This window comes from Acartia tonsa, chromosome 11, assembly GCF_053477335.1.
Source record: "Acartia tonsa isolate MP-2025a chromosome 11, ASM5347733v1, whole genome shotgun sequence".
Lineage (NCBI taxonomy): Eukaryota > Metazoa > Arthropoda > Copepoda > Calanoida > Acartiidae > Acartia > Acartia tonsa.
Genome location: NC_137270.1, coordinates 12,285,158 through 12,298,138, shown reverse-complemented (window position 1 = coordinate 12,298,138; position 12,981 = coordinate 12,285,158). Strand labels below are relative to the sequence as shown.

The following is a 12,981-nucleotide window of genomic DNA, read 5'->3' as shown; positions in this document are numbered from 1 at the left end:
TAGGAAATATAGGCTCTACAACCTAAAATATACTTTTTCGTGGGTCTTACTGTAGATAGATAGATAGAGAGATAGATAGGTAGTTAAAAAACTAATATTGAAAGTATAATAGATATAAATGGTAGATAACTACCTCTCTCTATCACAAGCAGATCTCTTGTATTGCTCTCTCTTCTGTTCATCATCAAATCTATTGGCACCTGTTTTACCATCATGCATGCGACGGCCTCCTCTATAAATAATAATTATACACTACACAGGTATATTAGTTTTAAAACATAATTTTAGTAAAATCAAGTATAACAAGTATAAAAATTGTGGATTGACAAGCTGACAAAGTGAGTTTTAGGGTAGATATTAACTGTCATAAATAAATAAATGTAAACAATAAACCTTTTTGCATACGATTGGTCTTTGGTATTGGTCTTTTAAAGCATTCCAGTCTTATATCTTGAATAAGTGTCGATAAATTGACTGGCAGACGGACATTTCGAATTATAGAGTAACTTCACTATTAAACAAGGATGACAACATCCATAAAAGCGAAGCAATGAAATGGTAGGACAAACGGACATTAACGCTTGTATAGGACTTGATTATAGAGTTGCTTAGCTTATAATATTGTTCTTTGTTGTCCCAGGAATCAATATAACAAAAATCAGATCAAAGGGATAATTGGATCATATAAAAATTTGTTGTTAAAAAAGTAGAAAAATCAACATGTTTAAAATGGACGTCCGGATATTCTGGTAATGATTATAGAGTTGCTACGCTTTCTAAATCATACCTAACTACTACAGGAATTACCATGCAAAGTTTGAAATCGATAGGACAATTCTAACATGCCTAAATTAACGAATAAAAGCGATCAATCTCGGACGGACGATTGTACGGACGGACCGACCCTAATTATAGAAAAGCTTCACGATTAAAAAACAAACAACAATTTGTATTTGAATGGAGAAGTTGGAGGTTTATCTACAGCAGAAAAGGAGGAGAAAGGTAACGACCGGTTTTTATAAAATAAAAAAGAAAGCACTTATGAACGTACGGGCGGGCACACAGACAGACTCTTGTATAGAAAAGCTATACTGCTAATAGTACCTGGATGGAATTCTTTGAATAAGAATGTTATGATTCTGTGAAGTTTCTGCTGAGGGGGGTGGGGGATATTCCTCTACCTCTCTATAAGGAATAATGGGCCCACCTTCACATCCCATAGAATCCTGAAAATTATAGAAAATGCTATTTTACATCTTGGCATTTTTAGAGTTAATATCAAAAAGAAATAGGGTTTACCTCATACGGGTGACACGTACAACAACCAGAGCTTGATATTTAAATCATTTTAGTGGTGAGCCAGATCGGGGTGAGCCAACTTTCCACCAATGAGAGCACAGCATTTTATGAAATGCCGCGCTGTGATTAGCTGAAATTCGGCTCACCACTAGGGTACCCAATCTTTTTATATATAAACAACCATTGTATTATAAACAAACCCCAACAGAAAAAAAACTCTTTCAATTGCACTGACATAGCAGCAGTAGGAACCTTTTAAACGTATGAATTTTTATTTTTTATTAAGAATAAATTTGATACTTCTATTCTATTCTTAACCTTTTTGATGATTTTTTTGTCAAGCCCTCTCAAGTTTATTTTTATACCTGTGGAAGAAAGAATTCTTGGTGGTAGGCATACTTGCCATCAGGACCAGGTATAGCCTGTCACAATATTTGTCTTTGCAAACATTTATATAAGCGAAGCTACTCTATATTTTTCTTTGTCCGTAACGCTATGGAATTTTTAATACAGATTCCTATCACATATACGTACCTAATCTTTTTAATTATGTATTGGCGCTTTTCCTAATCAATCAATTCATTGGATTATCTTATTTTCAAATTCTTCTAAAATTTTTATTTTAAAGAAATCAATTCAGAAGAAGGATGACAACATCCATAAGTAGCGAAGCTCAAAAATTATGAATGGATGTCGAGGAAAAAATTTACTATAATTAAAATCGTGCAACCTTTACAATCACAAAACCTTAAAAATCTAGGAATAGACAAATCTGAATGAAACTTAGTAAAAATATGTAGAATGTAAGATTAATTAATCCCTAAAAATTTGAGCCCCCTATCTTGAAAAGCAGGTGAGAAAATCACGAAAACTTGAAAATCTAGGAATCGATATATCGATATAGCACCCGAAATAACACACAGATGGACAAAACAATGTGTAGATTAGATGGGCATATGTCATAGAAATCTCCATTGAAAATTTCAGCTGTCTATCTTGAGTAGGAGCCGAAAAAATCACGTTTCCCCCATGGCATCACGGACTGACGGACAGACAAAGTGAATTATAGAGTAGCTTCGCTACTAAAAAGTTTGATAATGATATTTATTATGAAAACTAATTAGTAGCAGGATAAGGTAGACTAAGATGCTAGGTTTATATGTAATTGTATACTGATGGCTTTGTGAGCTGACAGATAGGTAGACAGACAGACAGACATCGTTCTACTTTGTACCATAGGCTTTTAATCTATTTTTTCGTTTACTTTTCCTTGCCTCCTATTTCTTTGAATGGAAGTTAATTGACCAGCAGAAGCTATTCTTTTAACTTCTTAATTGTTGTTTCTGACACATTTGATAAAATAAAAATTTTCCATGGAATTTTGCAATTAATTACAAATAAGTTCATAAAATACTTGTAATAAATCATTAAAAATAAATTGCGAAGCAATATAAAAGTAAAATAATAATCGATATGTTATTACTTGGATGTTGGACCAGATTTTCATGTACTTTGGTAAAGTAATATTCGCTAAAATAACGATTTCCCCTTTCCACTTCATTTACCCCCCTTCCCCTCCTACTGGATGAACGAACTAACAAAAAATGAGGTCCGTATTAGCAAGCTAAATTGACGACAATTTCCCCCCTGTCATAATATCAACGTCTATTCTATATCCATTGGTCCATACAAGAGTATATATCCAATCGATCTATTTGATGCTAAATAATATATTTCTTTATGAAAAAAATATTTAAAAAAAATATCATGATTTTAAGAATGTACAAATTAAGTCGCAGGAGTATCTACGCTTGAGAAAGTGCTAATTTAGCAAAACATACAAAAATTAGAAAGAACAAGGATCATAACTGTAAAGAAACGCGAAACTAATATATCAAATATTTATATTAGATAAATGTTTTTTTTTAGTATTTTATTATCAACCAGAGGCTACAACCCTAGCATGTAGGTGCTATGTATTCGAAGGACAGTGTTGGGGTTAAAAAACAGCTTAAAACCATCCCAAGACTTGAATTTCAAAAAATATAGTCTAAAATAATCAGAAGATCTAATCGGTTCAGTAGTTATCGAGATCGTAAGCTTCAAACAAAAAACACTTACTGCTTTATATGATGGGATATGTCAAATAAGTTATACAAATCATCTTAAATTATCCTAAAATATTATTAGGTAGGGGAGGGAAAGGTGAAAGAAAGAGAGAATAAGAAAGAAAAAGAGAGTGACGGAGAGGGAGTTTAAGACGTGTAGAGCAGCTTTGCTACTAAAACCTAATTTGTTCAATATATGTGTATTCTATAGAAATAACTAGATTATCACTAATCAATCTAGATAAGTTGTGCTAGAAACATCTTTATTTAGTAGCATTGCTACTCAATATTCAAAGTAGGTACTTACATCTGATGTACGTCATTCGATAAGACTCTACTCTAAAGATTCGAATGCACCATATAAAATCCATGAACAAGGGTGCATTAGTGTAAAAAGGTGACTCTTCTCCCGAAAAAACCACAACCAACATAAACCTTTGGAACCCCCATTAATTTTATTGGCGCTTAAATTTTTTTACCCCAAACCCTAAAATTAAAAGTCAACAAGGATGACAACATCCATAAAAGCGAAGCTCGAAACGATAGGACAAACGAACATTAACACTTGTTTAGTGTCAGAACTGAATAATCAGAATATAAATGTATAAAAGTCGAACGAAATAAAATTGTAAGTAAATCGGCTGAAAAAACTGCTTAAATACAGGATATTGTTTAAGAACATACATACATTTTTAGGACTTGATTATAGAGATGCTTTGATTATAACAATGTACTTTGTTGTCCTAGGAATCAGTATTCCAAAAATCAGAGCAATCGGATAATTTCATCACATAAAAATTTGATGTTAAAAAAGTTAAAAAGCAACATTTTAAAAATGGACGTACGGACTTTCTGGTAACGATTATAGAGTTGCTTTACTTTCTAACTCGTACCTAAATGTTATAGTAATCATCATGCAAAGTTGAAATCGATAGGACAATTCTAACATGCCTAAATTAACGAAAAGAGCTATCCGTTACGTACGGATAAAACCTCATTACATTAACTGAACTATAATAATACTTCTCATTAATTACTGTATCACAGGTTACTGTTTTTTTTGGATGAGCCATATATATTTTTAAAAATCTGGCAACTATTATCAATAATCGTTCTTGTTTTCAATACTGTAGTCCTTAGGTTATTTGCATTTATTCCCAAAAGGATATTTTAATTAATTAGAAGGTTTAAGAAAATTGTTCCTGTTAATTTAGTATTTACTAACGGCTTCACACAAACAAAGATAAATCCTATTAATGTAGAAATAATTTTATGAAGTTTCACGATAAATTAGAACCATAATGGTTCACAGGTTAGCGAGTTTCTGCCGCAGGTTTCTGCCACACACATACAAACTTGCTATTATATATATAAGGCTTATTTAAGAAGCGAGCTTCTCTTTAACAATATCATCTGTTAAAATCTAATGTAGATATCATATCAACATAAGCATATAGTTATGATGTTAGACATTTTTAAATAATTGATTTTTGGAAAATATTCAAATTAAATCTTTTAATATGCAATATAGTCGACAAAAAAACCCATAGATATGGCATGTCGACGAAGTGTTAAGGTGAACGATATTTGACAAGGAGGGTTTACTTAGTCATAATTAAAGAAGTTAACTCCCGTTAGACAATAACAAAAATAGTGAAATGCCTTGGCCCATAAAAAAGCGCAACTCATCATCATAGAGCTATATAAAAAAACTTCCGCCTATTCTCTCGCATTTATCAAGACGTCTAGTGAACAAGTCAAGGAATCAAACAAGCTTCTTTCCTTTGGCTAAAAAAAGATTGCATACATGATTTACGTTACCCTGCTAATAAAAAAATTGCAATGACGAATATTCCTGGAACGAGAAATGTGTAGGTTGCGTGTGATGCCAGCTGATACCGTCCAGTGGTTCCAGGATCTCCATGTTGTACAGCTGCTGCGGCGGTGAGCTCAAAGATTCTTCGCCGTTCTAAAGATGATTTTGGGGCAAATGTTAAATAATGAAAATAAAATGTTTTTAGATGCTATAAATCGTAATTTTTCTTCGTATTAAACCTAACAACACCCCGCTCCCAAGTGGCTGATTTCAACTATTCAAACAGCAATTTAAAGTGAAATTAAAAAAAGGAGGGTTATATATATTTTGATACCTTTTTAAGAATGTTGGGTGTATTTTTGTCACTTGATATATTTGAAGATGTAAAAATATAAAATATTTTGGGAAAAAAATATTCGTCTGCCGGTTGCAAAAATTGCTGCAAAAAAGATATCTTTGTTATTATAAAGTAAAGTCATATTTCATACCTGGCATTGATCAGAAATTTTGTTGAATGATGGCAGACTGGGGGTAGCATCCGGGGCAGGACCCAGCTCAACAATACTGTAATCTTGATCCTGATTCTGGATGGTGAATACCTAAAATATGATACTGGTCAATATAAAGTTTAATTTTATACATATAATACCTCTGGGTGCAGTTGATCAAAACGGAGGACGAGACGGAGCAGGTTTTTCCCTTCAATACCATAAAATAAGTACAAAAAAATATATAAAGAACAAAAAGCTATCAATTACTCATTTTAGGTTAGGCTAAGTAAGATTTAGGACAGAAGGGGAAAGGCGGATTCAATATATGTTGATATTATTTTTTTAAAATTATGTGAACATAGTATTATTGCATTTTTCATTTTGTTAAAAAAAATGTTTTAAATCAAATAAAAGTGGAATAAAGTTTGGACTAGCCTCTTACCAAGGCATTATTAAAGTTAAGGCATTTTCTCTTTAAGTTCTACTGTATTATATATCAACCCCCCAACAAACTTTCCGAAATTATTTAAAGATGTAGATAAAGAGCTTTGAAGTAAGATCACATTAAATTCTGGACAAATACTGCTTCTTCGCTATTCGTAATTTGGAGGTTTTTTTCCCATTGCTTCGCTTTTTATAGACATAATTGTCCTTGTTCTAATTAAGAAGACGGTTAATTTAACTTGGATTTACACTCATCTCTCTCTTTAGCTCTGTCTGCAAAGTTTTTTTTTCTGCACATTTTTGGCAGCGCAGCAACTCTATAATTGGCGTCATTCGTTCGTTCCTTTACATGTTTTACTCAAATAAAGAGACAGTATAGAAAGAGCAACCATGCAAATCTAAGTCTACATCATACAGCCCAATACACACTGATGCATATTTTTTCTCTTTTTTTGTGGACATTTCTTTACTAGCGCTTTTCTTATTTTTAAGAAAATAGTTTCATAGATTTAACATGAAAAAGACAGATATTTAGATGAAATAAATTGGAGAAAGATTGAATCATCATACATATATATACAAGAGGCAGAATGTCTGTAAGATTTCGCTAACTTCGCTTTACCAATTTGATACAACTTTGCGGTGATGCGTTTAATGAATCCCTGAAAAGTTCATGAACTATTTTTAAGGGAGGGGGGTAACGCAGAATTTATTTTATAATTATGATTAATTTTTCTTTCTTTAACAAAAAATTAAAAATGATATGAAGAAACAAATGAAAATATTGAAAAGTAGAAAAAACAGAAAAGTAAAAGCGAAAAAGGTAAAAAATAAAATACGAGACGTAATTGTTAGATGTTAAGAAAAAAACTTTTTTTCTCAGCTGTTCATTTTATTAGAAACCAATAGTTCTGACAAAAGTTTAACTTATGATATAGTGCGATACGTGCAATATCCCAGAAATGAGGATATGGCCCATTGTTGAAATAAAACAAGAAGTTGCTTTTTCTCGAAGTGCCTAGCGAGCTCAGAAACCCAACCCACATATTTTGAGAAGAAAAAAATTTACTATTTTTAACCTTTTGAATACCCCCTGCGGGAAACTCTAACCCCGAAGGACCTAAACTTGCGGAGCTGCCGTGTAACTAGTATGAAGCTAACCAAAGAAGGTAAAAGACTAACACACTATCATGTAACGGGACAAAGTGTCTCAAAAATCAGCCATGTGACGTCATAAAAATAAGGGAGATGAAAGGAGAAGTTGGACAGAAAATCCCTAAAAAAGAGATGGATAATCACTCATTTTTATGACGTCACGTGGCTGATTTTTGAGACACTTTGTCCCGCTACCCCTATCATTATTTTAAATTCACTTCAAAATAGGTAGGTGTTTTCTGTGGTCGCTAAGCGCTATAATAAAAAACACAAGCATAGCTTTTTGTAACGATTTTCTATTTTTTTTTGTAAAAATATTAATATGTCCACGTATAGTATGTCATGTAGGAAGTGGTGCAAACAAACGGTCCAAAATTAAAATTAAGACTTTGCAGAATAGTTTGAGGAAAAGTTAAATTGGTTCTTGATAAGGTGCTAGAAATTATAATCTTTTCCATTACTTTACAAAATCAGAACAGAACAGTCAAAGATCTAATGAAATATTATAACCATTAAAAAACGTTGGGTACATTTGAGTTGATAAAAAAAACGTTCGCATTCCTCCTTAAAAGTACATTCTCACTTAAAAGTAGTAGAATGTCTATCTGTTAAGATTTTGCCAGCTTATACCAATAACGAAATTAATTCTGGGGAAAATCACGAAACCTATACGTGTTTTTCATCTGTCGTTGGGGGGCAACACATCGTAAAATTGACGACCTCTCCATTTGCCCCCCAAATATTATTTTAAATTTATTTCACTTGTTGGTTATACCTTATACCTGAGATTTTGCTAACCGCTGGACCAATATGGTTCTCCAGAAAAGCTGCTTATAGGTCCAGGGTTTATAACTATTTTAGGGCCTAGAAGACTCTAGGGGGCTTATCTGCTAGTATAAGACTATGGAATAGTGCAATAGACGACAATCAAACTTATTTCAATACTGGTTAGAATAGTTTCTTTCTGCACCATACATATATAAGTATATATATATAACAATGTATTGTTCAGTATTTGACATGATGAAGAAAATATGGGAAAAATAACGCTAATACCGGAATGCCGTTAATATGTCATTAATTAACTTTCAAGTATCTTTTTGAAAGCGCTGGAAAGGGTCATGTTTGACGTCATAAAAATACGTCTAAAAAGGAGGGATAAGAGGAGGAGTGGAAAAGGAGACTCATAAAAATAGATGGATTTAGACGTATTTTTATGACGTCACACATGACACTTCCAGAGCTTCGACTTTTTGAATTGATAAAAAAACTTTATTGTAAAAAAGGATAATTTTTGGTTTAATTTGATTAATAGTTTTGATTAATATTTTGATTTGATTTACAGTTGATAACCCTTTTCTACTGCTTCCTGTTTACCTGGATTTTTCCATCAACTTCTACTTCAGCTACATGACCTGCACCAGGCACCTCTTTCACCTGCCCGACCTAGCATCAAGTTTTAATTAGATATATCCTGATCTAAGATGATAAGATACAAGTATAAAATGTAAAAGTATAGATGTGTAACCCCGGCAACCTGGTTCCAGTAGTGGGGACCTTTTTTGCCTGCCAGCAAATTTATTTCTGCTCTTTTGTAGTGACTTGGCTGTGTTAATATTTCCGACGCAATTGCCTGATATTCAAAGACCCAATTAGATATCCCGGCAGAGAAAGTAACATAATAATGCCACAGCAAGTAATTTAATCCTTTCCCTAAATTTGATTATTTGGTATCTCAAGAGATTAATATCTGGTATAGTATATTAAGTTTTTTCTATGCTTATTACTAAAGTTAGGACCAAAAAGATTAAATAAAAGTTTTTCTTCAATGCAATGTATAATGTATATAGATTTTTCATAGAATTGATTGAATTAAACATATCTTTCAATAAAATTTATACATAGAACATCAATGTTTTGCTTAATATTTTTAGTTTCTGTATATCATTATCAATCAAAATCATATAATCATTAGCTTGAACAGAATTTCTTTTTTGTTGTCCAAAATGTAGGTTGTACGTTAATATCTATTTAGTAGTTATACTTATTGTTTCTAGAATATTATTTTTATTTATTTGAAAATAGCAGTAGGTAATATTATTTTATAAGCAAAAACAAAAAAAATAAAATAAAATATTAACATTAGCAATTTCATTTGTATCTTTTACAATTTGTTTTATTTGAGGAAAAGGTTGAACCTCTTGAGTTATTCATAAGAAGATATGAAATTGCTCTCTTTGAGATAAATACAGAAGAACTTTACTGAGAGGATGAGGTTTATCTACATCTGCCCCTTTATATAGGCACTTGCATCAGGAAGTTATAACGGGTGATTATCACTACATAAAACAGATTAAAATATTTTGAAAATTAATAAAAATCATAAATTAAACTTAGATATTAAAATTATCTAACAAATTGTACATTACAGTAAATTTATAATGTTTACTACTTTTAAAATAAATGTTTAATAAGACTCTACTTTATAATTCAACAATTACAAAAGTAAGAAATTTAAAAAATAAAAAATTAAAATTTTTTTAAAAAGTCTACAAAAAAACAAATTAATAACTACATTTATAAAACAAATTTTCAGGACAAAAAATTATAAAATAAAACAGAAAAATCAGCACCTATCAGGGAGTAAGGGAGGGGACAATGGGCAGTTAATTCAATTTTATAGTTGTGACCCTTTAAGGTTGAAAACCCAGATATTTCCAGATAAAACAAGTATTTGCAATATAGCAACCTTTAGTGGAAATTTTTGACTTTTTGAATTGTTTTTAATTCGAAATGCACCATCCTTAAACTGATGCTTTACTACAAGCCTTTGATTCTAGAGATCAAAACCCTTGTTTACAATTCATTTCCATAATTGTTATTATTTAAACTTCGGAAAATTAAGGAAACATACCATTTTACTTTTACAACATCTTTTACCCAAATTTTTTTATTGTATTTATTATAAAACTTAGACATGAAAAAGCCTTTAAATAATTATATTACAAAATTTACTAAAACAATTACCTTCCTACAGAACTTTTAACTCAAGTTATTTCATTTACCGAAATAAAAATGAGATACCTTGCGTCAAAATTTCATACTACATAAATAAAATAGTTGAGAACATAAGTACATCTTAATTTTAAAGATCTTAAGGTTTAAGTAACATATCTTAGGATAACTGGTAGCTGCGCTCCTAGCATCCAGGTCAGAAAAATAAAATAACACCATCTTGAGATTTTAATGATAAACAAACCTTGAACAACTCAGGACTTCGTGAATTTTCCCTAAAATTTTGAAATTAATCGGATCATTAATTACAGAAATATAAAGCTAAAGACAAAAATCTTTTGCCTTTACATTAAATCAATAAGAAACATCTAACATGTCTAAAGTAACGAAAAGAGCTAACCGTTACGGACGTACAAATGTGCGGGACCTAATTATAAGAAGGCTTTGCTCATAATATCTATTAATCTTGATAAAATTTCTTTCTACAACGCACTAATTGGAATGAATTAACATTAAACAAGAATTAGATATAAAAATGTAATGATTCAATTTACAAAATAATTTTCAAAATCAAAATATTCTGTCTGCTTGTTATTGTTTATCTTTTTGTTGACGCGCTAGTTTGCCGCGAGATTATGCATGATTTTGCGTGACGTCATTCATAATTGGTCCCCAAGATTGGTTAGAAACTGCTAAATTCTTGCATGTTCCCTTTAAGCCAGTCCCCAAAGTCTGAGACTCCTAAAAATTGAATATTCGATCCATTGTCCCCTCCCTTACTCCCTGAGCACCTATCCTCCAAAATCTGCCTAAAATATTTGTAGCTGAAAAACTGTCATCAAATACATTTAATTTTTTTTGTAATTTAATTTGGGACACCTGTCAATTACAAAAGTAGCTTAAGGTATAAAAGGCTTTTAAGAAATGATGATAGAAGTTTTAAAACATCTAAAAATTTCATAAAATAAAGTATCATCATCTTTTAGAGCTGTTCTATTGAGAAGCTGTACCATACCTTGGGAAGTTGACCAGCTTTCAGAACACTTAGGTCACCAGAGGACCTGACACCTTTAGCAGCTGAGTCAACATGGCTTTACAATACCTGACTTACTGCTCCTGTAACTTACTAAACCTTACCTGTAGAAGAAGTCCAGCTTTCAGGACTCTGAGGTCACCAGAAGAACTGTAACCTACGCCAGTTTGGTACACAGGTCATTACAATACCTGAGTTATTGTTCCTGTAACTTAATATAACTTACCTGGCCAAGAAGTCCAGCTTTCAAGACACCAAGGTCACCAGAAAATCTGTCACCTACACCAGGTAGGTCCACAGGGCATTACAATACCCGAGTTACTATTCCTGTAACGTAAGATACCATACCTGGGTAAGTAGTACAGCTTTAAGAAAATCTGTCCCATACCATCTGGGTCAAAATTACGTTACAAAATATGAATTAATGTTCCTGTAACTCACAAAACCTTACCTGGGGAAGAAGTCCAGCTTTCAGGACACTTAGATCACCAGAAGTTCTGTCACCTACATCAGTAAGGTCCATAGGGCTGTTACGGTAGTCTACTAAATCAAAGAAAATCTTTTTTTTTTCATAATTGTTTTATTGTTTATAAAGGGAGACATGTAATTATTTGAAATGTAATATAGCTTTGGATATTGAAATGCTTTTAGAATTTGGGATACATATATTTCTATGAGTCAGTATACCTTAAGTTGAAAATATGGGGTAAGGAATATTTATTTGTTAATTTAGGTCAGGTTAGGTTAGGTTAAATTAAGTACTGGGTCACCCTGCAGACTAAGGTCTCCCGCAGGGGTTAGGTATAGGTAATAAAACTATCCCAACTTATTAGTTCGAAAGGTACATTAGGGGGAAAATAAAAAATATTAAAATTTTTTTAGCGGCCTAGCTCAAAAAAATAAATATGCACCTGAATCTCTAATGTGAAGGACACCCACTCTGTTTCCAATTTCATCATTAGCGCCTAAAAGTTTAGAAGTCTTGTTTTATGCAAAGTTTCAAAGCAATAGAACAATTTTATCATTGAATTTACAATTGCATATTGACCCAGGGATCTCAAGGGATAAGACAATTGTCGATGAGCAGATACATATCCCATCGGTTCTGAAGGTTCCAGGACAAACGCAAGAGTCCCAAACGTAGGAGTGGACAAACGCAGGAGTGTTAAAATATTAATTTAAGTAAATATATTTACCTATACAGGTTAGGTTAGGTTAAGATATGAATATACAAATAAGCCCCCCGCAGGGGTTAGGCATTTAAAAATCTAAAATATGGTTTAAAATAGGTTAGGTTAGGTTAAGTGCCCGCTCCTGCATTTGTCCACTCCGACGTTTGGGACTCCTGCGTTTGTCCTAGGACCTTTCTGAAAATTAAAATTGTGATGAAAAGTCTTTAAAACTGTAATTTACAGCCCAAATTCCCCCCCCCCCCTCCCATCGCTGACAAAAGCCACAATGAAATCTAAGCGAAAACCTATTTTGAATTCTTAGAAGCTATGGGCGAAGACACTTATTTGTTAATATAGCGCATTTTCCTATAATTCTGAGCTGTAATTAAATGATTATCTCCCCTCAATACACTTCTTGAAATAACCTTCACTTTCTCCGTCATTTGAT

At 32.1% G+C, this 12,981-nt stretch overlaps 1 protein-coding gene across 4 annotated transcripts in view; it reads right to left on the bottom strand.

The window, feature by feature from the left end:
* LOC145331028 (leucine-rich repeat-containing protein 40-like) overlaps positions 1-12,981 on the bottom strand; it is a 99,144-nt gene that overhangs the window by 63,817 nt on the left and 22,346 nt on the right. Inside the window, exons 3-10 of one of the 4 annotated variants that reach the window (XM_080175627.1) lie at positions 12,273-12,326; positions 11,813-11,904; positions 8,691-8,759; positions 5,712-5,822; positions 5,266-5,376; positions 1,665-1,724; positions 1,105-1,226; positions 134-232 (exon numbers count right to left, since the gene is read on the bottom strand). The exons of 2 other annotated variants lie outside the window; for them this stretch is intronic. In XM_080175627.1, the coding sequence (XP_080031753.1) occupies positions 134-232; positions 1,105-1,226; positions 1,665-1,724; positions 5,266-5,376; positions 5,712-5,822; positions 8,691-8,759; positions 11,813-11,904; positions 12,273-12,326 (718 nt within the window). The remainder of the gene's footprint in view (positions 1-133; positions 233-1,104; positions 1,227-1,664; positions 1,725-5,265; positions 5,377-5,711; positions 5,823-8,690; positions 8,760-11,812; positions 11,905-12,272; positions 12,327-12,981) is intronic. One more of the 4 variants, XM_080175628.1, reaches the window with a different exon arrangement.